Consider the following 24325-nt stretch of genomic DNA (forward strand, 5'->3'; position numbering starts at 1 on the left):
TGAGGAAACAGGGTTGGTTCGTGGATCTCTCCATGAGTGGAGCGTAGGGGTTGGGGTTTTATCTGGGAGATCATGGAAGAGTGTGTGCATGAGAGAGGAAGACAGAGAACATTAGGATTGTTGGAAGGAAAGTAGAACTCCTCCTAGTGAGAAGGCTGGATTCATCGGGGCTGGGGTTGGGGGGGTGGGTGGAAGGTGAGACAGTGCCCCTGGCTGGTGAGGAGTGGGGAGCAGGTCTGGAGGGTTGGGGGGCCTTCGGGACGAGGGAGTGAGCAGGAGACTGAGTTTAGAGGCAGGGCCCCTTCCCGGGGCATCTAGAGTCACACTCTGTGACTATTTCCATCCCCTTCCCCATCTATAGGTTAAAAACTAAAAATCACAGCTTCATGTTCTGGCTGCAGCTGGGGAAATGATTTCAGAGCCTGCTGGCATGGAGCCATGTTTTTTTTCTTCAGCAATTTCCCTGTTGGTAGTTGTTAAAGGAAGTGGCAAGCGCTGGCTGGGATCAGTGCTAGGAGGGAGCCGGGGTGATGCGGAGGCTGGATTCCACAGGCTGCAGGGTCCCCGAATAAGGTCTCGCTGGTGGCGTGTTTTGAACTGAAGATGCAGGCGGGTCCGGTAAGGGGTTTTTGTGGTGGCCCCAACTAGGCAGGTTTCTCTTTCCCCTTTCCTCTGTCCGTGCATTCCCATGTGTAAAAGTCAGGCCTTCTCTTGGGGATGGGGAAGAAAGCTGCCTGACCTCTGCCACCATCTTGGTTTCCCATTGGCTGGGAGTGGCTCTGGCTCTGTGGGCCCTGGGATGTAGGCCTTGTGGAGCGGGAGGCTGTGTAAGATTAGACCAGAAGAGTGAGCAGGTATTTGGCTCCCGGGTTCAGCTTTAATAGACATGAATCCTGCCACCCTCGCGCCTAGCGTCTCCTCACATCCCTCTTCCCGTCCCCACCCTCTCCCTTTGGGAGCCAGAGGCCCCGCCATCCTGACAGCCTGGCTCTTTGGCATCTGGAAGCCTCCTCGGAATGCAGCACACACCCTCACCCAGCCACATGCAGGGATCCAGGCCAACAATGGGCCCCACCGGCCTGGGGCTGCCGCCAAACTGAGGAACTGAGATCTTGGGCGCTGATCTCGGTACCAGCCCAGTGCGGCTGGGAGGTGGAGGCCTGGGTGGTGCACTGCCATGTGGGCATCACCCAACCAGTCGGGAGAAGACCTAAAGTCGGGATATGGGAGGAAGAGGGCAAACTACAAGGCAACATTTTACAGATACCATCCTCTTTAATCCTTATACCTTGGGTGGGGGGTGGGGGCCGTGGGAGAAACACTATGATCCCCACTTTATAGCTGAGCAAACCGAGGCTCAGAGATGTTGAGTGACATGTTAGCGTCACACAGCGAGCCGATAGGCAGGTCAGGATTCAAACTCACGTTCTTGTGACTCCAAATCCAGGCTTCCTTCCCCTGACAGATTTTGTCATCTGACGTCTTACCCAGAATAGCTCAGCCTGGGGCTATTGTATGTAGTTGTGTAATTGAATTGATCTTTATTTCTTCCAATCTTCCTCCCTCTCCCCTCCCCCTCCTGCTCCCCCACCCTCTCCCTCTCTCTCAATCTTTTTCTTTCTTTTCTTTTCTCCTGCCTTTCTTCCCTTCCCCATTTTTCCTTTCTCTTCCTCCCTCCCTCTATCCTTCCTCCTTTCCTCAATCCCTTCCTTCTTTCTTTCCTTTCCATCCATTTATTCTACATCCAATGATCACTTACCTTGTGCCAGGTACCCGGATTAATTACCACAGGGGATTCATTGATGAGCAGAGTGCACTCTGCCCTGGAGGGCTTACAGGGTGGTGGGATGTACATGTCTCCAAATAACCACGGGTCAAAGCAGACTGACGGTCCCGAGGGAGGAAAGGATGAAACGTGGGGGGCGGGACACAGAGCCGAGGGCGTGCTCACGTTTTCTCCTATTTGTCCAATCATGCGTTCGCCCAGTGAACGTGCACTTACCTCCTGTTCTGTGCCAGGTGCTGCTCTAGGCATTGCCTGTGAGTTCCTGTCCTTACAAGACTTGCAGACATCACTCCCTCCCATTGATGAAGTGATTTATTTTTCTGATCGTGAACCAAAGTACCCTCTTTTAAGCTTTGAGCGAGGAGGTGCACCTGATTCCTAGAAATCTGAAAAATCATGAGATGACGGCTCTGCTTAGCCCGCACTGGTTGGCATTTTTAAACGGTGGCCCATCTCCTCAATCCTTTCGATTTCTGGGCTGCCAAGCCCAGCGAAAACTGACGAGACCGAAAGTCCCATGTGGGCAGGGACCTGGCTGTCTTGTTCACTGCTCTATCGCCAGTGCCTGGCGTGTAATAGGTGTTCTTGTTGAATGACTGAATCTAAATAAGATTATCCAAAGAGTTTTGGTCTCTTAGGTCTCAGGAACTCTCTCATCTGAGCTAGTGAAGGTTGAATTGCAAGGGTCTCTGGGGAGGATTTTGGGGGCTGCCGATGGCCTGCTGTAGCCTGGGGTTCCTGAGCCTCCTCTGGTTTCCACTGGCAACGGGCTGGACTTGAGCATGACTGTGTGCCTGTAGCCTCCTCTGGGGCCACTAGCTCCTGGGTTGTCAGCTGTCCACCTTCTCCAGGGACTGCCTCAAAGGCAAAATTGCTCTAGAACAGATCTGCCCAGCTAGATATTGGGAAATCCTTGTGTCAACACCACACTGTTTTAATTATCTTAAAGCAAAAAGTCTCTTCTCTCATTACTCTTCTTTTTTTAAAAAAAATCAGCATATAAATTTCAGTGGTCCTTGCTTCCAGCTATATGCCTTTGGGCAGGCAGCAAGATTAGAAAGAAAGATCGCTTAAGAGTGTGACCTCTGGAATTAGACAGCCCAGACCCTGCTGTTGGGAGGCGGACATAAGCTTAACTCTGCCACTTGCCAATGGTGTGACCTTGGATAAGTCCCTTACCTCTCTGAGCCTGTTAACTCATCTGTCAGCTGCTCTAGCTAGAAACTGAGGAGTCATTTCTGATTCCTTCTGCTTCCTCCACCTCGACATTCAGTTGACTAGCAAATCCCACCAGCTCTATTTCCAAATATATATCCCCAATCCATCTATGTTTCTTTTTCACCACTGCCACCTCCCTAGTCCTAGCTACTGCATGGACTTGTGCAGTAGCACCTACATCACTCTGTATCACTCTCGCCCTTCCCTCCATCTCATTGTTCATGAGTCAAGAGTGATTCTTCTTAAAACCGCAGTCCAACCACCTCACTTTCCTGAGTACAGTCCTTCACTGGTGTCTTGTTGCGCTCAACATACAATCCAGACTCCTCACCATTACCTTCAAGGCTCTGGAGTATTCGGTATCTGCCTCCTGCTGTGTCGCCTCCTGCCCCTCCTCACTCTTCCCCTCATGTTAGGACAGGTCACGTTGTTTCCTGTCATAGCCCAGGGGCTTTGTGTGTTCTGTTTCCTCTGCCTGGAAATTTCTATACTCTCATGGCTAGCACCTTCTCGTCCTCTGACAGGAGCTTAAGAGTCAGCTTTTCAGAGAAGCCATCCTGTCTAAAATTAGATGCCCGCCCCCCGCCGCCCCCCAGCCATACCCACCACTTTGTCTCAGTATGCTGTTTCCTTTTAGCACTTATTCACAAATCTCAATTACATATTTTAGTTACTTTTGAATTTGTTTTTTATTGTTTCCTAATAGAATATAAGCTCCCTAAGGAAAGAGACTATATTTTTTGTTCACTGCTGTATCCCCTGTGCTGAGTAAGGTGCCTGGCCCACCCTTGCTATTCAGTAGCTGTCTATTGATTGGGTGGATGGATGGATGGGTGGATAAATAGGTAGAGGATGACATGGTACCAGGGCACTTAGTAAGCACTTACTAAGTAAAAGCTATTATGTTCTCCTACTTCTAGTTAGAACTCTTCTGTAGCAAGTTCCAATATAAACCGGCTTAAAGAAAACAGGCTTTTATCAGCTTAGGTAATAAAAGTCCAGGGAAGTCTGGATGCAGGGGCTCAGATGATGCTATTAGAGCTCACTTCTCGGACAGGCCCACTCCACATGGCAGTTATGAAGGGCACAAGCAGCTAAGCTTCACTTTCTTTCAGCATAGTAGTGGTGTTTCCTATTGAGAGCTTCTTACCCTAGAACTGTAGCTGAAAAATCCCAGAGAAGGCTCTGATTGGCTTGGCTTTGGTCATGTGCTCATATCAGAACCAATCACAGAGCTAACAAGACAGAGAACTCCAGTTGGCCCAAACTAGGTCATAGGTTCAGCCCTTTGGCAGAAAGGTGGCAAGCCTGAAGGGTCAGGGCCACCTACACTTGGGAATTGGGTCTTGGAGGAAAGAGAGCCCCGCTGACAGAAGAAGGACGCACAGACACACACTCTCACTCCCTTAGATAACAATAACTGTTGCTACTGTAGCTCCCCATCCCCCACCCTCACCAGGGGCTCTCCATGGGGATGGGTCACCTTGCTTTCCCCTGGGGGGGACCTTGTGGTGACCACTGTGCCCGCCTTTCCCAACAGTGAGCAGAACTCCTCTGTCTGTGTAGGAGGCAAAGGGCCTCAGGCTCAGAGGTGGTTCGTCAAAGGCCCAGACCCTGGCAGGGGTTCTGCAGAGATCATGTTTCTAGGATATAATAGGTGAGTCTATTCTTCAGTTTTTGTTTTTAATAACACGTCTCATTTTCTTCACTATGATAGTAATAAATATTTATTTTAGAAAGTATAAAAAAAGCAAAGAAAATAGGTCATATGTAATCCTGCACAGAGGTAATGATTGCTTCTTGGCTTTTCAGGGTGTTTTTTTTTTTTTCTTTTCTTAATATCCAGTAATTTATATGTATGTTCCTTTTCAAAATGTGAAAAATGTAGAAATTAAAGAAAACAATACTACTGTTTATTGATGGTTTACCTCATAATCTTACTACTAAGAGGAAATGATGGAAACATTGTGGTGCGTTTCCTTCCAGTTGGCCTTCGTTGGTTGATTTTTCTTCTTTTTTAAATGTCATTTCTTCGTGAATTTATGCTGTGATTCTTTAGTGAGTGTTCCCAATGTGCCTGGGACTGAGCTGTGAGCTTTACGTGGAGCATCTCGTTCAGTCCTCCCGATAACCTTCTGGGGAGATGTCTTACTCCATTCCGTTCTGGCTGCTGTAACAGAAATACCGTAGAATGGGCTAGGTAGCCTAAAAACAACAGAAATTTATTTCTCACCGTTCTGGCAACTGAGAAAGAAGTCCAAGATCAAGGTGCCAGCAGATTCAGTGTCTGGTGTAGATCCACTTCCTGGTTCATAGATGACCGTCTTTCTGCTGTCTCTTCACATGGCGGAAGGGACCAGGCAGCTCTCTGGTGTCTCTTTTATAATCAGGGCACTAATCCCATCCTAAGGGCTCCACACTCATGACATCCCAAAGTCCCCACTAATATCATTACATTAGGATTAGGTTTCAACGTACTAATTTTGGGGAGAACACAAGTGTTTAGTCTGCAGCAGGAGGCAATGCTTTTATCCCCAGTATAGGATAGAGGTAGAGAAACTGACAGTGTCACTTACCCGAGGTCACCTAGATGGTAAGTGGGGGAGCCAGGATTCATACCCAGGAAGTCTGGCTCCAAAGTTGGGGTCACAACACACACACTTTAAATTCGCGTGGATGGGACCATGTTGTATGTTGCCTCTGTGATGCCTGAGCATCTTTTTTAAAAACTTCATCGAAAGTAACATTTTCTAAAGCTAATTACAAGTGTTCATTGTAGGAAAATTTGAAAATATAGAAAAGCTCAAAAAAGAAAATAAATCCCCCCACAACCCCACCAGCCACTGCTAGCCAGCGATATAACTTTGTACATTTCTTTTCTCCAACTACATGTAGTCAAGTTCACTGTTTCTGGTATACAGTTCTATGAGTTTTTATTTTTTAAGTATATATTTTTTAATTTATTTATTTTATTTTTGGCTGCGTTGGGTCTTTGTTGCTGCGCGCGGCCTTTCTCTAGTCGCAGAGAGCAGGGGCTGCTCTTCGTTGCGGTGCGCAGGCTTCTCATTGCAGTGGCTTCTCCTGTTGTGGAGCACGGGCTCTAGGCACGCGGGCTCAGTAGTTGTGGCTCGCGGGCTTCGTGGCTTGCGGGCTTCAGTAGTTGTGGCTCGTGGGCTCAGTAGTTGTGGCACACGGGCTTAGTTGCTCCGCGGCATGTGGGATCTTCCCGGACCAGGGCTCGAACCCGTGTCCCCTGCATCGGCAGGCAGATTCCCAACCACTGTGCAGCCAGTGAAGTCCCTTCTATGTGTTTTGATAGCTGGTAGTTTGTACGGCTCTTCCTTTGGGTGTCTAAACCACCCAGCCCCAAATCTGTGAGAGCAGCAGGGGCGTTGGAAGCAGTTGGAGTTCATGCGGGGGTGGGGTTTTCCCCAGATGATTCACCGGGAGGAGGGAGATGATCGCGCTCCTCGTTGACTCAGGTCAGACGCTTTGGAGGGGGGCAGTGAGGCAGGGAACACCTCTCTGTCTGCAGCCTGGTATCCCAGATACCCTGGGTGCCTGGCCGCCTGCCCCACACCCGGCCCCCTGCAGCGAGGCCCGCTGGAGTCTCCGTGTCTTACACCCAGCACCTGCTCTGGGAGGTATGTGCTGACTCCCCAGCTCCCCGGCACAGACTATTTTTGGCTGCAGTGACTGTTCACTACAGTCATGAAAACAGAAACTCCTCTCCCTACCTCCTTCCCTGGGACACTGCACCAGGGACCGGGACAGCTAGGGACCCTGGGCTTGGGCCCCTCGTCATGCATTGCCTGTGGAGCTGGGTGATGGCCAAGGCTACAAGGAGCACAGGGACCCCACCACCCGTGGTGCTGCGCGAAGCACAAAGCCTGGACCAGCGCGGGCTGGAGGGTTGCGAGGTAGGCACTGGGGGCTGGGATCAGGTGGCCTTTGCATGAGAGCCTGGAAGGAGTGTGTTTGGCTGGGCTCCGCGTCCTTGCTTTGCTGTCTATAGAACACATCTGGAGAAATCAGCATATTGGGGTAGCACATGCCTTCCACTTCATTATTTCATTCCCTTTCTTTTTTGCAGTTAGGTGGCTGGTGGGGACCCGTCAGAATCTTACTGAAATAGGTCTTCCCCTTCTAGTGAATGGTTTTGGGCCCGTTTGTGCTTTTGGTCTGAACAGGGCACACACTTGTTTTGAGCCTACTTCTTCTGCCAGGAGATTAAGAAACCAGCGTTGTATGGGCAGGCCCAGCCCTGTCTCAGTGCTTCTGGTCAACCAGATAAGGGGGGCCAAGCCCTATAGAGGCTATGAGTGCTAGCTTTGGAGGTACATGGACCAGGGTCCAATCTAGACTCCATCGCTCACTTGCTGTGTCTTAGGTGAGTAACCTAATCTCTCTGAACCTCAATTCCCTTAGCAACTAAGCAGTTGTGCCCAGGCCACTTCACAAATGGCCATAGTACCAGGAGTTGTTAATTTATGATTAGATTGGTTGTGAAAAGAGGAAGCATGTCAAGAAGCTGAGTGAGAATCAATGCGCCACAGCCGTGGGTGGGTCTTAGCGCTCAGCTCAGAACCTGGGTGTTTGGATGTAGCTGGTGATGTGCGATTTGCTTCTTCTTTACAAAAATAAGAAAGATGTGTCACTGAAGTGGGCATGGGTCGGGGTGGGCAAGAACATGGAGCCGAGGATTTCTGCCCACCCACCATCTTTTGAGTCACCAAGACATTAGGGACTTGCCAGGCTCCAGGTGAGGCCATGAGCCCAGGACCCCACTGCTTCCAGATTCCAGAGGGCTCTGGACCCATGAGGTGAGCACATGGCATGGTGTCCCTTAGGCCAGCACCTTTGGAAAAGATCCTCAGGGAAGTCTTCCCTTTGGCTCACCTCTTAGAGCAGCTCAGAAAACCTGTAAAGGAATGACACCTTTACAGCTGGGTAAGGAATGCCCACCGTGGAAAATGGTGAGCTGTCCCAGGGATCGGTACATCCTGGTGTTGGTCCCCGGTGTTGATCAAGGTCACCAGGGCCTTGGTCCTGGTGCTGTTGTTCTGGGTGACCCAGGCAGGTCCCCTCCCCTCTCTGGGCCTCGGTTTCCTCCTTTGTAAAATGAGTGTTGGACTAGAATGTCTCTAAGGGTCCTTTGAATTCTGCCATTGACCTTGGCAGAGAAAGGGTTTTTCTCCTTCTTTCTTCACCAGCCTCATGAATACCCATTGGCCCCTTCATACCCTCAGCCCCTGGTGGCTCTGGCGATGGCCTCCTTGGCTTGAGTCCTGGCTCCGTTGCTGCTCTGGGGCAGGAGTTGTTTACAGGGTTTCTGGAAAACTACAGAGAGGGGCTGCCTCCCTCCAGGGTCTCTCGAGAGATCTCAGTCTCCCGCTTGGCCATTGTGGGACAGCTCTGAAACAATGGGCCCCTGTCCTCAGCCAAGTAGCCTGCCTCTCAGGTGTCCAGCTCTGGGCTCATGTCCCGCAGCCTGGCTCATCCCCCCTCCCCGCGCTGGACAGACAGACTGATAAACAGCCCCAAAGGACAGACAGTGTGCTGAACACTGGGACGTGCCCCTCTGGTGGAGGGGTCTGTGATTTGTCTCCTGGCCCTGCAGGAGGGCCCACCAGACCACCGCTGGGGCCAGGCATGTGCCAGGGCCCTGAGCGAAGTCGCTGTGCCCTGAGGCCCGTTTGCCAGTCTGGGTGCTCTGCCGTGGGGCCGGGCAGGGCGCCCTGACTGGCTGCACTCAGAGCTCTCATGCTGCGGACGCGGAGGAGACAGAGTAGACTTTCTGGGAATCCTCACTTGACTGGTATGTTTGTCCAGGGGAGAACTGGGAGCGGGAGACAGCAACAAAGCCGGCCGCAGACATGGTCACACCTGAGAGCCCCTGTTTATTTCTGTCGGTGCCTTTACCCCCAGGAGAGCTGGGGCGGTGCCCTGCTCCCTGCACCCTCTGCAGAGGATCACTGGGCATCCCAGTTCGCCAGGGCTGTCGTCCTGGGCAGTTCCTCACAGCGCTCCCGCTTCCCGTCTCAAAAGTGTCCCCGTTGGGGTGGCCCATTGCACGCTCACCACCGCCCTCCGGAGGCCCTCCTCTTCACCCAGCTGCCGGCCCACTGCCACCCTGCTCGTCCGTCTGCTGTATCAACAAGGGACGCCACGAGCGCCTGCAGGTGTGGGGGAGCAGGGCTGAGGTGGTGACAGGCCCCTGACCCCTCCAGCTTCCCCCGCTCTGGCCCCTCCGCACTGCCCTGCTCTTACGGGGAGGGACTCCCCACCTGCCTGCTCCCTAGAAGCCACGTGTCACCCAAGGGCTAGTGTAGCTCTTTGGCTGCCGTCAAACCCTCCCCCTTCCTACCCGGACCCCAGTCTTACGTTTGAATGTTCTCTTGTTTGTTTGTTTTAGAGTATTCCATTTTTGGTTTGAGTTTTACTGTGGAGTCTAGTGGAGAGTCTAGTGGGTTCTTTCCCACAGTGAGCAAGCATCCTGGGGGTAGAGAACCCCCTGCTACAGAAGCCCACCCATCTCCCCTGTCCATTTTGGGAGTAGCGTGTATTGGGGGAAGCACACAGCCCCACACCTAGGGGGTGTGTGTGTGTGTCTGGTGTGTGTATGTTTCCCTAATCCTGGTCATCTGGCCATTTTCAAACAGCATCCAGGAGGAGCAGTTTTGGAAATGTGTGTTGATGACACAGAGAAAGGTGACAAAATGTGACAATGGCACAAAATGTGCCTCTCCACTGTGTTCCCCTTCTGCTGATTGTGTGCTGGGACTGGATGGGGAGAAGACACGTCAGCACGGGGGGAGGCAGGAAGGAAGGAGCAGTGAGACCCAGGGCCACCAGGGGATGGAGCCCAACATAGTTAACGTGTGTTTGTTGAGTGGCTGAATGACCCACGAGGTCAGGGGTTGCTAAATTACAGCCTGTGGGCCAAATCCAGCCCACCACTGGTTTTTACACAGCCTTTCGAACTAAAAAATGGTTTTCACATTTTCAACCGGTAGGAAGAACAAAACAAAGCAAAACAAGGCTATTTTGTGACATGTGAAAATTACATGAAATTCAAGGTTCTGCGTGCATACTTACGGTTTTATTGGCACATAGCCACAACCATTTGTTTCCATATTGTCTATGGCTGTTTTGGTGCCCTGATGGCAGAACTGAGTAGTTGTGACAGAGACCATATGGCCTGCAAAGCTGAAAATACTCCCTCTCTGGCCTGTTCAGAAAAAGTGTGCCAATTCCTGCACTAGGTACCTCGGGATTTATGGGAGGAAGAATGGGACCTGGGAGGCGGTCACAAGACAGGCTTTCCCGGAGGGTGGGCCCAGCCCCCTGGGGTGATGGTGGCGGCTGCGGTGAGAGCAGATGCCGCCAGAAGCTGGAGACCTGGTCCCGGGCAGAGTTGGAGAGCACCCGCCTCCTCCAGAGGGCAGGAGGGGGGCTGAGGGGGCCTGGCAGGCCCGCTGAGGGCATTGAAAAGGAATGTAGAGAGAAGACCCACTGGGAGGCCTCCTGCAGCTGCTTTTAACCCCGCAGCTGGAGCGCATCCCAGCTGGGCATAGGAATAGGGCACAGCGTGCAGTCTGGAAAGCCAGATATGACCTATGATGCCAGGTAGACTCTGGCCTGGGAAAAAGATCTCACTTTATAGAGCAAAGAAGTGGGCACCAGTGCAGGCAGAGCCAGCTGGCTGTGAAGAGGCAGAGGTGGCCGTGCCTCAGCCTCATCAATCAGGCTGTGTGGCCTTGAGCAAGTTACCCACCCTCTCTGAGCCTTACCATCCATGTCAGGCTGTTATGAGGACTGCATGTGCTGACCTCTATAGTTCATCTGACAGAGTGCCTGGCACCAGGAGATGAGTAGTAAATGCTCATCACTCACCCTTTCTTGATCCCCTTCTCCTGCATCCCTCCACCTCCGCACCACTTTCTGAGGCTTTTAAGCCCAGACATACTAATGCGTAGGCCAGAGACAGCCACTCCCTGAAGGGTCCACCAGGCTCCCCGCTCTGTGAGCCCCTACCCTGCCTAGGAGGGAGAGAGGCACCAGTGTACAGGAGAGCATACCTCCTGGGACATCTATGAGCTTGAGCTAGGCTAGGGTTGGGTTGAAGGACTGTGGGCCTCATGAGAGGACAGGTCTGCCTTCTCAGACCCTTTCTGCCCTGAGCTACTTTAGCCAGACTTAAGGCCCTGCAGCCTTTTTGCCTGCATGGTCCTCACCCCCAGAAATTTTGATTTGATTGGTCAGAGGCGGGGCCTGGGCATCAGGATCATTTTTTAAAGCCTCCCAGGTAATTCCAGGGTGCCACCAGGGTCAAGAGCCACTGATCTGATCTAGCCAAACCCACTCATTTTATAAATGATGAAACTGAAGCCCAGAGAAGGGGCAGGAACTGGCCCAAGGTCAAGAGGGTTCCAAGGACCAAATCTGATTCTTCTTTTGTTGTACTGGTCAGCTAGCTGGGAGGTGGTAGAGAGAAGCCCTCCCGGAAGGGGCTGACTTCTCCCAGGAGGGGCTTTTTCTCATTTTCTAGGGCTGATATAGTGACTAGGTCCAGAACTGATCCACCGACAAAGCCAGTATCCCCAAGCTGTCCGCTGATCTCCATGGAAACCCCAGGAGGCGCCTGACCCAGGCCCCTACTGCCTTAGCCCCTCCTGTGCCTCCCAGAATATCCAACTATTATTATCCAAGTCTCACCCCTCCCTCTCCCTCAGCGCCAGCGGTGGTGCTCCACTGGTCCTGCCCTCTAATTAGTATCAGAAAGAATAACATAATGTCACCTGCCGGAGACATAAGTCGTGGCTCGAGGGAACGGGCAGAGGCGGAGAGCCAGTGTGCCCTGTCCTGTGGCCCCGCTGCCCGCCACCACGCTCACATGCTGACCCGAGGCTGGGTGGACCCAGAGCATCTCCCGTAGCAGGCTGGGCAGCCATGTCTTCCCTTCCTGGTTTCCAGTTCACATTTTCTTCTTTAGACAGAGAAGGCAGGAAGGAACCTCCGTCAGGTTCTCCTTTGCCAACTGGAGGCATGGGGGCTCCCGGCCTGGGCTGCCATAGGAACCCCTAGCTATTCTGCCTCTTCTGTCCTAGCCCTCCCACTGAACCCTGGCCGCAGAGGGGTGTGCAGGGTCCCACGTCACCATCCACACGGTTCTGGGGGTCCACCTCTGGCCTCTCTGGTGGGACCAGTTCCCAGGCAAGCATCTGCGGGGAAGGATCCTGGCCCTTGAATTAAGCCCCAGCCAGGGAAGCTGGCGGACACCTGTGCTCATGCACCAGAAATCCAGGTTCGGCCGATGGACCTTGCGTGCTGGCCGCACTGGTTGAGACAGTTACCGCCGTGACTGATCCGTGCTGTGCTCTAGGACTAGACAGAATGCTAGACGGAGACACCAAGTGTGGGCTTGCGTCTCTGTCTTCCTTCAGCCCGGGCCTTCACCCGAGTTCCGTCCTGAGCTGCCACAGCTTCTTGCAGCACGCGGTCCACACACAGGCTATGAAGCCCGTGGCATTTCCACGGCCCGCCTGACCGGCCACGGCTAGGGGGACGGCCTTCAGTGTCAGCCAGCACAGGTTGCTAAGTATAGACTCCAGGCAGCCCCGTGGCTGCTGGTAAGTCCTGGGACACCATTTGATACCCAGCCTGGCCTGTGACACCAGTTGCCGTCAGCAGCTGGGGTGGGTGGAGAAGGGCGCAGCGTGTTTGGCCCAGCCCGTCCCCACCTTCTGCTGCAGAGAACAGAAGCAGCAGTCTCGTGATCACAGATTGGGAGTCATCTCCATGCTCCACTGGTCCTGCCCTCTAATTATTATCAGAAAGGATAACATAACGTCACCTGCCGGAGACATAAGTCGTGGCTCGAGGGAACGGGCAGAGGCGGGGAGCCAGTGTGCCCTGTCCTGGGGCCCCGCTGCCCGCCTCCACGCTCACATGCTGACCCGAGGCTGGGTGGACCCAGAGCATCTCCCGTAGCAGGCTGGGCAGCCATGTCTTCCCTTCCTGGTTTCCAGTTCACATTTTCTTCTTTAGACAGAAGCTGGGGTGGGGTGGGCAGTAATTCTCCCTGAAGCAGTGTGGACGCTGAGCCTTGGTCCCGTCTCCAGAATTCCAGGGTCTGGACGCCTGGCTTTGAGACAACTTGACATCTTCGTGTGACTCCAGGCAGGTGGAGGCCCTCCCACAGCCTTGGGGCCTCTCAGACCTGAGAGCATTTCAAGGCGGCTTCGCCTGCTGGGTTGTCGACAGGCCCGTGAGTTCACCGTCAGCAGGCGGTGAGGCTCATTCCCTCATTTGCTTTCTTTTTTAAAAAAATACTTATTTATTTGGCTGCGTCGGATCTTCCTTGCGGCACGTGGGATCTTTATTGCAGCGCTCGTTGGGGTGCATGGGCTTCTCTCTAGTTGTGGCATGCAGGTTTTCTCTTCTCTAGTTGTGGCCCGTGGGCTCCAGGGCGCATGGGCTCTGTAGTTTGTGGCACCTGGGCTCTCTCGTTGAGGCGCTCGGGCTCAGTAGTTGTGGCGCACAGGCTTAGTTGCCCTGAGGCATGTGGGATCTTAGTTCCCCGACCAGGGATCGAACCCGCGTACCCTGCATTGGAAGGTGGATTCTTTACCTCTGGACCACCAGGGAAGTCCCCCTAACTTGCTTTAGGTTTAGAGATTATCCAGAACAATTGTACCTGGATTACTCTGGTCTGAAATAACTTCCTAAGTCCGACTTGGCTGTGCCTGTGACTGGGAGGGGGAGAATCGCATCCACGTGTGAGGTCTGGTGGAGTTCACGGGAGGGAGGGGAAAGCAGTCCCTGCTGCCTTATTCCCATGGGGTGGACTGATGCCTGAGGTCTCAGGGGAGTGAGAGAAACTTGCCAGCTCATTTGAAGCTGTAAGGAAATACCTTTTTTTCCCTTTTTTTTTTTAAAGGGAATGGATTTGAACATATTCTTTCTCTTTGCTTGCTAGAGACAAAGGACTTCCATTTTACAGTATATGTATATGTATATATATATATATTTTCCAGAAGGCAGGTAGAAATTAATTCCTTTAATTTACTATGAAAAAAATCATTTTCCCTAAGATAGCTGCTGCATCCCAAGGCTTCTCCCAAGTTCACGAGTGACAGTGGGAAACAGTTGAAGGAGCTTTGGGACCCGGCACACCAGGGTTTCAGTTGTGGCCTCGCCACTTATGAAGTTGCACTGCGTGAGGTCACTGAGCCTCAATAAAATGGGCTTAACAGCATCTCCTTGCTGAATTGTTTTGAGTGGAGACAGTATACAAAGCCCTGAACGTATTGTAAAGCACTAGCAAATAGTTTGTAATAATAAATGTAGTTGTTATGCTTGAGAAACTGAAACTTGGTGTGGGCAGAGAGGAAAGGAATATAAAAGAAAAAAAATCTGAATTTGCATTGTAGTTAGATTGGGGATTGGGTTCCTAGGCTTGTCTTTGTGGTCATCAATCCACCAACACCCCCAAATCAAGCAGATACTGGAATCTCCACTTTCGGGAGAACTGCTGAGTCATCACAGCCTTGGGGAAAGGCACATGTGTGGGTGAGAACTGAGGGCACCCCGGGAAACGTGGAGGGTTGTTTTGTGAAGGTCAACATCGCTTCCATTTGCTCTCCCCTGACAATATTGCCAAATAGCTTTTCATAGTGAAATGAGGGCAAAAGATGTCAAAGTTGCATTTCAGTGAAGTGTTATTGAAGACAATAGAGGAAGACACATTGATTGAACAAAAGCTTCTGCCCTGGGACCATTATCTAATCAGCCTGCTCTCTGTGCTGTTCTTATCAACGGTTTCCAGTTCTCATTTTATCGTCTGGAAGGATTTCTGACAACCAGGGGTTTGTCCAAACCAATGATGAGCTTCTTGGTGTTTTGGGGTATCTGTTTATTTCTAATTTTTGGTGTGATTCATTCTAAACAGCCATGAGATTCTTTCCCACAACCCTGGAGATTGAAGAATATACATACAAGACACAGAGGTGGGGAGAGGGGACACGGCCAGACACCAGGGGCCACATGCCAGGCCTCAGATGTGGCCCCACCCCCAGGCATCACAAAGCCCCCAAACCATTGCCCTAATGACTCATAGCCAGGATATTCATCAGGTTCAGTTTTGACGCTTGAGTTTAAGATTTATAGCACCATGGACTGACTGACCATAACATTGCTCTCGTAAAATTAGGCACAGCTTGCTAATAAAATCAATGAAAATCAGCTTAGATCAAAAACTGCAAGCTTATATGAATCATTTGATGTGGGATGTTTGGCCTTCCCTGTTATAGAAAATCTGGAAACTCCAGAAAGGGGACAACACCCGCCCCACCCCCCACCCCACCCCCACAAGCTCACCACTGGCCCCGTAGCTCTTTGAGCTTTCCTTCTGCTGGGCCATATCTTATTGCATTGCAATAACTTATTTTCATGTCAGTCACTCCACAAGCCACCTGAGGCCAGGGACGTGTCCAATTGTTCTGAGCTCCAGGCTCCGTATCACATGTGGCTCAAAGTAATCAGAGCCGGAGGGGTTTCCCCACTCCTTGATGCGTGGAAAGAACATACGCTTTGGAGTTAGGCCTTGACTCAGATATTCGCTCTCTGTATTCATTTTCTTTGCTGTGTAACAAATTACCATGAACTTAGCTGCTTAAACCATCCGTCATATATTAGCTCACAGTCCTGCAGGAGGAAGACTGGACGGAGAGGTCCCCATGGGCTCGGCCAGCTTCCCTGCTTAGCATCCTGCCCGGCCAAAGTCGGGGTGTCAACCAGGCTGGCCTCTTACCTGGAAGTTTTGGGAAGAAGTCACATCCAAGTGCATTCAGGTCTTTGACAGAATCCACTTCCTTGTGGCCTCAGGCCTGAGGTTCCCTTCTTGCTGGTCAGCCAGGGGCCACTCTGTCTCCTCGAGGCCACCTCGTTCCTTCTGTGTGGCCCCTCCATCCTCAGAGTCTGCACCAGTCCTTTCCATGCTTTGGGCATCTCACTTAATGTCCGCTACCTTGAAACCTTGGAAGGGTCCGACTGAGAATCAGATAAAGCCGGGTAGTAAGGACCTACACAGTGCTTGGCGAGGGTTAATTCTTTGTAATCCTTCTCTCCATAAGCCAGTTTTATTTGAAACCTATTTTGTCTGATTCAGAGACAGCAAAATTGTAAAGGGCTATCTTTATCTGAAGTACTTGTCATTCTAAAAAGTCGTGGTGATTCATCATTCTCCTGTGTAGAAGAATAAATAAAGAGAGACGAGAAGGGAACGCGCTCTCGTCGGAACTTTTCTGGTATTTTTCTTCCTTTCCCCCCAACCCCAAGTTTTGGCATCTCTGCTTCAGCTGCTGTCTCAGAGCGCTGGGGGCGGGGGCCAGGGTTGACTGCTGGTGTCCTCAGACAAGTGGTGGCTCCGGGTCAGAGGCCAGCCTGCCAGCAGCTGGCCCCTGCCACTCAGCGGGAGGCTGGCCCCGGCTGGGAGGAGGATGACCGCTCACCGGCTCTCCGCCTGTCCTGTGCTTCCTCAGGAGATCCTCTGCGAGCTCACGCTGGATGCCCTGCTGGACATGAACGAGGCTAAGGTGAAGGAGACGCTGCGGCGCTGCGGGGCCAGTGCCGAGGAGTGTGGCCGCCTGCAGTACGCCCTCACCTGCCTGCGGAAGGTGACAGGCCTGGGTAGGTAGGACCAGCCCCATCGTCTCCCTCTCCCTCTCCCTTGGCCTGGACACTGGACTTCTCTCCCAGGCTTGGCCTGGTTCCCTGGGTGCCAGGGCTTTTGCTGGGATGGATGACGGGGTGGGGCCAGTGTGATCAGGGTCTCTGGGCCAGCTTGGAATGGCCAGGGTCCACGCTCAGAAAGCGTGTGATGGACCTGACCCGAGGCAGAGGGCTCTCCCTGAGACAGAAGGCTCTCAGATCCCAACTGGGCTGGCCAGTATGAAGCTTTAGCCATTGTTAGGAACCCTGGGCTGGTCTGCTGGGCAGGGCTGCGTGATTTGCTCCCTGTGCAGCACCTCTGTCGGACTCTGTGACTCTAATGCAGTTTCCTGCAGTCCAGCCCCCTCCCTACCCTCTCCCTGCCCTCTCCCTCCCCTCCCCCTCCTCTCTCCATCCCCACCGGCCAGCCGGCTGGGCTGTGTGCTCAGAAGGCACACGCTGGTGTGGGCTCAGCCTGAACCAATCCTGAGGAGAGAAACTGTACCTCGTTTCAGCTGTGAGTGTGGACATGGCTGCCTCAGGCGAAGTGTATAATCCTGGCGTTATGAATAATGTTCCTCGGGAATTATTTGCAGGCTTTCTAAATCTTGCCCTGGAAACAGCTTCAAATGCCCTTACTTAACGCTCCCAATACCACCCAGATAAGCCTTTAAAATGAGCCTAATGAATGGAATTTGCTCCATTTTTTAATGCGCTGAGCCACTTGTCTTATCTCTGGCTGCCTGAAGCTTAAGGAAGGTGCTGAGGTTTATATTCTACTTGATTTTTTTTTTCCCAGAGAGGACTGTGCTTAATTTCTTCCCTGGCCCCATTGTACCAAGTCTTCCTCTGAACACAGAGCCCAGAGCTTCACTCAGTTCAGAAAACCTCAACACATCTGGCCTCTGGCAAGTGCCATGGAATAAACAGGACGGGGACATGGTTAGCAGTCTCGTCCCCACATTTTACAGAGAAGGAGACTGAGCCCAGAGAGGGTAAGGGGCTTCACCAAGGACACACAGCAGTGGGTGGCAGAACTGTGATTTGAGCCTCAGCCTTTGCCACCTGTGCACATTTCACTGTCTTTTTTCTTTATGTCAAGAGAAAAGATGTTTCTGATGGATTAATTTAGCCATTGCTGTCAGTCACCTTCAGACAACAGTCAGAAAAAAAAAAGAAAAAAAAGTGCTTGCCACCCAAGCTGGGAATCTGGGGGATCTTGTCAGCCCTCCCACTCTATGCCTGCCTTGTAAACAGTTGTAGAGGAGCCAGCCATTGGGTGGTGGTGACCCCCATGTGTTAAGGCTGCTGTCTGTCCATCCTGGGTGCCAAGATAGGAAGATCACTAATTTACGAAGCACTTCTTATGTGCCAGGCACTTGACACACATGTGGCAACATCCTTTTAAGAGGTGGTGGTGAGCTCCTTTTGTAGCTAAAGCATCTGAGCACTGGAGGCCCCAGATGAGTTGTCTGGGGTCCCGCACCTGACACATGGCAGAGCTGGGCTTTGCACCCAGTTTTCTTCCTCAGAGGGTGCTTTTTCCACTATGTCCCCGAGGAGGTCCTGGGCAGAGAGTCTATTCCAGGTGCTTCTTTCTCATTCCATCTTGGCTTGTGATACCCCTACATCCCCAAGAGGGACCTGCCACCCCCCAGTCCAGGACACAGGCAGGCAGGTGGGTCTGCCCAGCAGTGGCTGCACTTCGAGTGTACCTGCTGGGGGCTGGGTGGGTACCTGTGATCACCCTGTCTCTCAGGTCATGCGGTCAGAGTCTTCATGGCACCCGGCAGGGCCAGGTGAGAGCAGTCTGGCTGCAGTAAAGATAGACTGTGGAATTCGACTGCCTGGGCCTAGCACTCTGCTCAGCCGCTTAGAACCCACGGGACCCTGGCCAGTTACTTAACCTCGCTGTGCCTCATTTTCCTTATGAGTAAAACGGACATAACAACAACACTTCCTCTCATAGAATTGTTGTGAGGATTAAATGAGTTAAGGATAAGTACTTAGTCTAGAGCCTGGTGCATATTAGATGCTCTTTTCAGTATTAGGCCTGTGGGGTCATGGAAAATGTGGATGTCTCTGGTCTTAAGAAAGGTGATGAAGGATGTTTCTTTATGCCAGTGGCTGGTGAACAGGAGAAGATCATACTCCCCGTCCTTCATCCATGGCAGACATCACTAATCAATCCCTGAGCTCTTCCTACTTAGTGACTCCAGAGTCATTCTCAAGCAGCCACTGCCAGTTGACTGGTGTTGGCATGCACAAGAGCCATTTGCCATCCATGAGCTGGCTCAAAGCAGTGGTGATTAAATAGACAATTTGAAGAATTGAGGGCTTGTTTCCTTTGGTGGCAGACTTGCCCATGGATCCATGGAACTCATTCTTTCATCCCCTCAACAAGAGTGTGTTCAGTGCCTCCTATAGGCCAGTTTATAAATTAAAGTGTAGGTCTTGGCCACAGTTCTAAAAGAGCAAGCATAAAGGAATACACAGACTAACTCATTCTCCAAGTTGATCCATGAATAGAAAGTCAACCACGCAGTGAGGTAGGAGGAAGGGCGTTTGAGGAGGGGATGGACTGGACAAACCCTAAGAACTGCGAAGGAGAATCCCGCTCCGCCATCTCTAATAGATGGCTCTGTGGGCTAGGCTTGACCACCTCTGATGACAGAGAGCTCATTACCTCCAAAGGCTGTGCCGTTATAGGTTGTTCAGCATTGGTAGCCTTGGGGGAGGAGGCCCAGTGCTGTGGTTGAGATCGAGAGCTCGGTTCCCATCCCACTGCTTACTTAGCTGTGTGACACTGGCAGTGTACACAGCCTCTCTGAATCTCAGCAACCTCACTGTGCTGGGCGGATTTAGGAAGACAGGGTATGACTCGCAAAGTAGAAGGATGAGAGGGTGAAAGTTCATTTTGCCTTGAGTCAAAATCTGCCCTCCTATACTTTCCAGTCATTGATAAATATGAGGAGGGAGGTGTCTTCTTCCCCACAACAGAGTGTCTGTAGATGGGGGTCCTTTCTTCCTGCCCCTACCCCTTTACTATCTCCTCATTTCCTGTAAGGTCAAACCTCAAGCCCTTGGCAAGACATCCAAGGCCCCTCCGGAGCTGGCCCCAGGTGGGCTCACCCTCCAACTTCATCTCTTGCCTCTCCCTGGCTTGTCCTGACCTCTCAAGTCATGTGGCACTCAGAGTCGTTGCCGGAAAGTGCTGTGTGCTCCCTGCCTTTGCATGCACTGTTCCCTCTGCCTGGTACACCTTCTCCACTTCTTCTCTAGCTGGCCCAGCCCAGTTGCCACCTCCGCTGGGAAGCCCCCTGACCCCCAAGCTATTTAGGGTCCTCCTCCTCTGTACCCTCTCAGTCCCCATGCGTCTCTGCGTCAGCACACAGCACGCCGTGTTAAGTGTCCGTCACTCTTACTGGACTCCTCAGGCACCACGGATGTGTCTTTTTTTAATGCCTTGACACCCGGCATATACTCGAATGAATGGACAGGCCGTGTCATTGAGTTGGAACCCCTAGAGCCTCAAGGCCTCAGGGGCCTCAGGCAGGGAGTCACCACGAGGACGGCCAAAAGTCACTCACAGGCTCCTCTCGAAAGGAAGTGGCTGTTGATCTCTTTCTAGCTGGATCTCTTTTCTAGCAAATTCCCAGGGCAATTTGCTGGCGGAAGGTCGGTGCAGCCTCTTTTCCCGATGATTGAATTTTCTTGGAGGGGAGTTATCCCTTCACACAGCCCAGCTTCCCTTCCCTAACTCTTAGAGGTCAGTCACCGCTTCCCTCTCTGAGGTCACCCACTTTGGGGGTGGGTTTCCTCGCCCGCTCCCCACAGACCTGCCAGCAGGAGCCCTGCGCATTCCCCCTCTGGTCCTCATTTTCCTCTCTGTAAACTGGGGACAGTGATATCTACGCTGGCGCCCCCGCAGTCAGCCAGATAGTGTGGAGGATAGTGTGTGTGCACCAGCGGCCTTAAACAGGTGAAGGCTGGCAGTCGGAGCCTCCGCTAAGGAACTGTGCTCCTGGGCCCTGGCCACCTCACCTGTGAATCCCTCCAGCCCCGACCATCTGTGACTCGACTTCTCGGCCCGCAGGCGGGGAGCACAAAGAGGACTCGGGCTGGAGTTCGTCAGACGCCCGACGGGAAAGTGGCTCCGGGCCTCCCGCGGACACCCTCTCGTCAGCCAGCCTGCCCTGGTCCCCAGGGAGCTCCCTGCTGGGCAGAGTGGGCATCGGTGCCCAGGGCCCACGCTCCGTCTCCGTGTCCACTCTGCCCACCTCGGACTCCCCAAACCCCGGCCCCGGCGAGGGCCTCGCGGACCCCTGTATCTCCCTGCACACCAGCGGCCGCCTGACGCCCCGCGCGCTGCCCAGCTTCGTCACTCCGCCGACCACGCCCCAGCTCCGACGGCACACCAAGCTGAAGCCGCCCAGGACGCCGCCCCCGCCCAGCCGCAAGGTCTTCCAGCTGCTGCCCAGCTTCCCCACGCTCACCCGGAGCAAGTCCCACGAGTCTCAGCTGGGGAACCGCATCGACGAGGTCTCCCCGATGAGGTAAGAGTTCCCGCCAGGCAGGTGCTGAGTTTGCCGTCTACTGAAAGTTCTGACTACGGTTTTCTCATTGTAAAGGTAACACAGGCTCGATTTAAAACGGACAAAATCAGCCCACATAGAAGCTGCAACATGAAAAGTGAAAGTTGCGCCCATCTCTCAGTCCGTTCCCCAGACTACCTTATCAGTTTGGGCCAAATCCTACTAGATTTCTTTTTGAACACACACACACACACACACACACGCAAAATGATACCATGTGTCAGCCAGGTTAGATTGGGTTATGCTGCAACAACAAATACCCCCAGATCTTTGGGTCTTAAAATAACAAAGATTTATTTCTTGGTCTTGCTGCCTGTCCATCACGGTCAGCCTCATTTCAGATCCCCAGGCTGGAACATTGTCTAGAACATCCCACTGTGGCAGAGGAAAAAAGAACTTTAGATGTTACAACCGAGTAATTAAATGCTCTTTCCTGAAAGTTCCACTCACCATTTACGGCCCTACCCAAACAATGGAACCAAGAAATGTCATCCTCCCACGTGTGCAGAAGGGGGAATTAGAATATCATGCTGAAACCACTAATGATTATCAAATACTTGTACTCTGTTCTATACCCTGTTTTTTTCAACTTACCTTTATTTCTGAGAACTTCATGTCAGTACATCTTGAAATACCTTACTCTCTTATTTATTTATCAAAAAATTTTAATCTGTTTATTTTATAGGTAGTAACAGTCACATAGTCCAGTATCCAAAAGCTTTGTAGCTTGCATAGAGCTTTGTAGAGTATAAAGTCACCCCCTACCATTTTTCCTTTTCCTTTCAGGAGCCAACCAGGTTGTCAGTTTTGTATATATCTATAATTATTCAAACTACCTCATCTTTTTAACTTTTTTTTTTTACCTCTTTCCAGTGTATAGTTTAACTAATTCCTCCCCTCTTGATGGACATTTAGGTCTTTGTCCTTTTGCTATTACAAAAAATCGCCCTTGTCAATATACCCTTGCGGACAGGGCAGAAGGGAAGGAGGGAGTTTTCTTTGGGTGCCTCTTACCTTCTTGTACTTCTGAGGGTTGGAGACCTGGCCCCTCTCCTGACATGGTCTTTTTTGGTCTTGCGCGGGCTTGTTCCCCCATCCCAGTGCAGGCTATCCTGGGTCCCTTATGGGATGGACCCTGGACATCTCTGATGGTTTTGAGTGTATGTCACCCAAGGAGAGAAATCTACCTGTGACCTACCTGCCACTCTCGACCAGGCTGTCCTGCTGGGGCCTGGATCCTCCCTCCTCCCCCCACCCCCCAAAAGGGCTGAGCCTTCCTCCCCCTCTGGATCTTCTTCTCTCAGGAAGCACAGTGATAATGACCATGTGGGCACATGGACGTGGGTCCATCAGAGGGCATCTCAGTGGGCAAAACCCAGTGCATCTCTTTCCTCATTTTTTTTCCTTAAAAGAGTGTTAGGAGGGCTCTGGTCTCACCCCCAGCTCTGGGTGGAGAACAGAGCCTCGGGCAGATGACACCACTTCCTCAGATCCCACCGTTGGTGAGCTGGGCCTTGGGCCCTGAGATTCTGAGTCAGGTCCCCACAAAGCCACCAAAACTGGCACTGACATGGGTGCTTAGGCCGCCCTGCTGCCCTCAGTGAGCCCTGAGTGTGGACTGAGTGGCCGGGTTCCCAGCTCTCTTCGTCCCTGGGACAGCGGCAGCCCCGGGAGGCATCGCTCAGGGCACGTCCTGGCCTGGCCCTGCCTGGGGGCTGCCTCTCTGCTCTCACAACTGTCCTCCTCACCTCCTGCCCCAGCCACTTCCTCTCTGGCTGCCTGAGGCCCCCTCCTGCCTGGGCAGAGCACCCCTCCTCCCAGGGCCCTGGGCAGGGCTCCCACACCTACAGGCACATGACCTTGGGAGACTGTGAGCCTGTTTCCTCAGCTGAGAAATGGAGTGAACTCTAATTACCATGCAGGTGGCTGGCGAGGCTTAGAAAAGCTAATGTATTAAAGTGCAGGGTGTAGCTCCATTGTCCACCGGTGGGGGGCCGGGGGAGCCACCTCTAGCCCTTCTCATTGAGGAAACGTTCCCCGGTCACTCAGCCAGCCTGGCCCCATGCCCCAGGGGCTCAAAGTCCTCACCTGAGAACCTTGCCTGCCCCCGCCCAAGGGCTGATGTTCTGGGGAACGCCAGGCCAGTGCGGTGACATAATCCTACTTTCTGTCTTTTTTGTCTCCTGCAGGTTTGGTAAGAGCGATTCATTTTCATCCCCTCTGCCACCCAGGAGTCCTGTTTGTGTCGCTGTCCCCATCAGGGGTGGATTTCTTCGACCCTCTCTTAGTCTGCTGGCCTTTCCATGGTCCAGAAGCAGAGATGCCGGGCAGGAAAATAGCTCTAGGACAGGGAACTTTCAGATGACGGGGTGGCTCAGCCCAGCCAGCAGCTGCTCTGAGAAGCTGAGACCTTGAGAACGTCACAGTCCGCGGACAGCCCTATGGGGGGGCCCCACTTGCACCTTGCTGCCCCCACCCCGGTGACCTCTGGCAGGGAGTGTTTACCGGCTGGGCTGCCATGGTGATGCCTCGCTCCCGGGAGAGAGGCACTGTCTGTCCGGTGTAGGTGGACGGTAGCCATCCGCAGAGCCTAGCTGACGTCTTGGGACCCCTCTGTTCAGGAGAGGAACTTCCCTGGAGGCAGGAACGTGGTCGGCTCTGAATGAGGCCCTGAGAGATCGGAGGGTGCGAATATCCCCTTGGGAGGGGATGAGGCTGCCTAGGCAACCTCTGAGTCCCTTTTCTACCTCTGGGCTGAGAGCTGGTTCTTGCACGTGGCTGTGCTGTGGGGCATCCCTCTCCAGAGTCAAAGCAGAGGGAAGCGACCTCTGGGGTCTGCTTTTGATGGTCTCAGTGGAAATGCAGAGACGTCTGGCTTTTGCCTGAGCAAAATAGCAGCTTATTTTTGTACTGTCCTGAGCTGGCTAAGCAGAGTGATGAGGCTGCCAGCAGGGTCTTAGACATGCGGAGGGGCAGTGACTTTGCCACAGTGGATCTGACTGCAGGACCACCA

At 52.6% G+C, this 24325-nt stretch overlaps 1 protein-coding gene across 2 annotated transcripts in view; it reads left to right on the forward strand.

Moving 5' to 3' along the window:
• The window catches only part of KSR1 (kinase suppressor of ras 1), a 147746-nt gene that overhangs the window by 89376 nt on the left and 34045 nt on the right, over window positions 1-24325 (forward strand). The window contains exons 3-5 of one of the 2 annotated variants that reach the window (XM_082442295.1): window positions 16549-16696; window positions 20814-21273; window positions 23502-23554. In XM_082442295.1, the coding sequence (XP_082298421.1) occupies window positions 16549-16696; window positions 20814-21273; window positions 23502-23554 (661 nt within the window). The remainder of the gene's footprint in view (window positions 1-16548; window positions 16697-20813; window positions 21274-23501; window positions 23555-24325) is intronic. The other variant, XM_082442296.1, reaches the window with a different exon arrangement.

This window comes from Balaenoptera physalus (assembly GCF_965194825.1).
Source record: "Balaenoptera physalus genome assembly, chromosome: 20".
NCBI classification, from domain to species: Eukaryota; Metazoa; Chordata; class Mammalia; order Artiodactyla; family Balaenopteridae; genus Balaenoptera; species Balaenoptera physalus.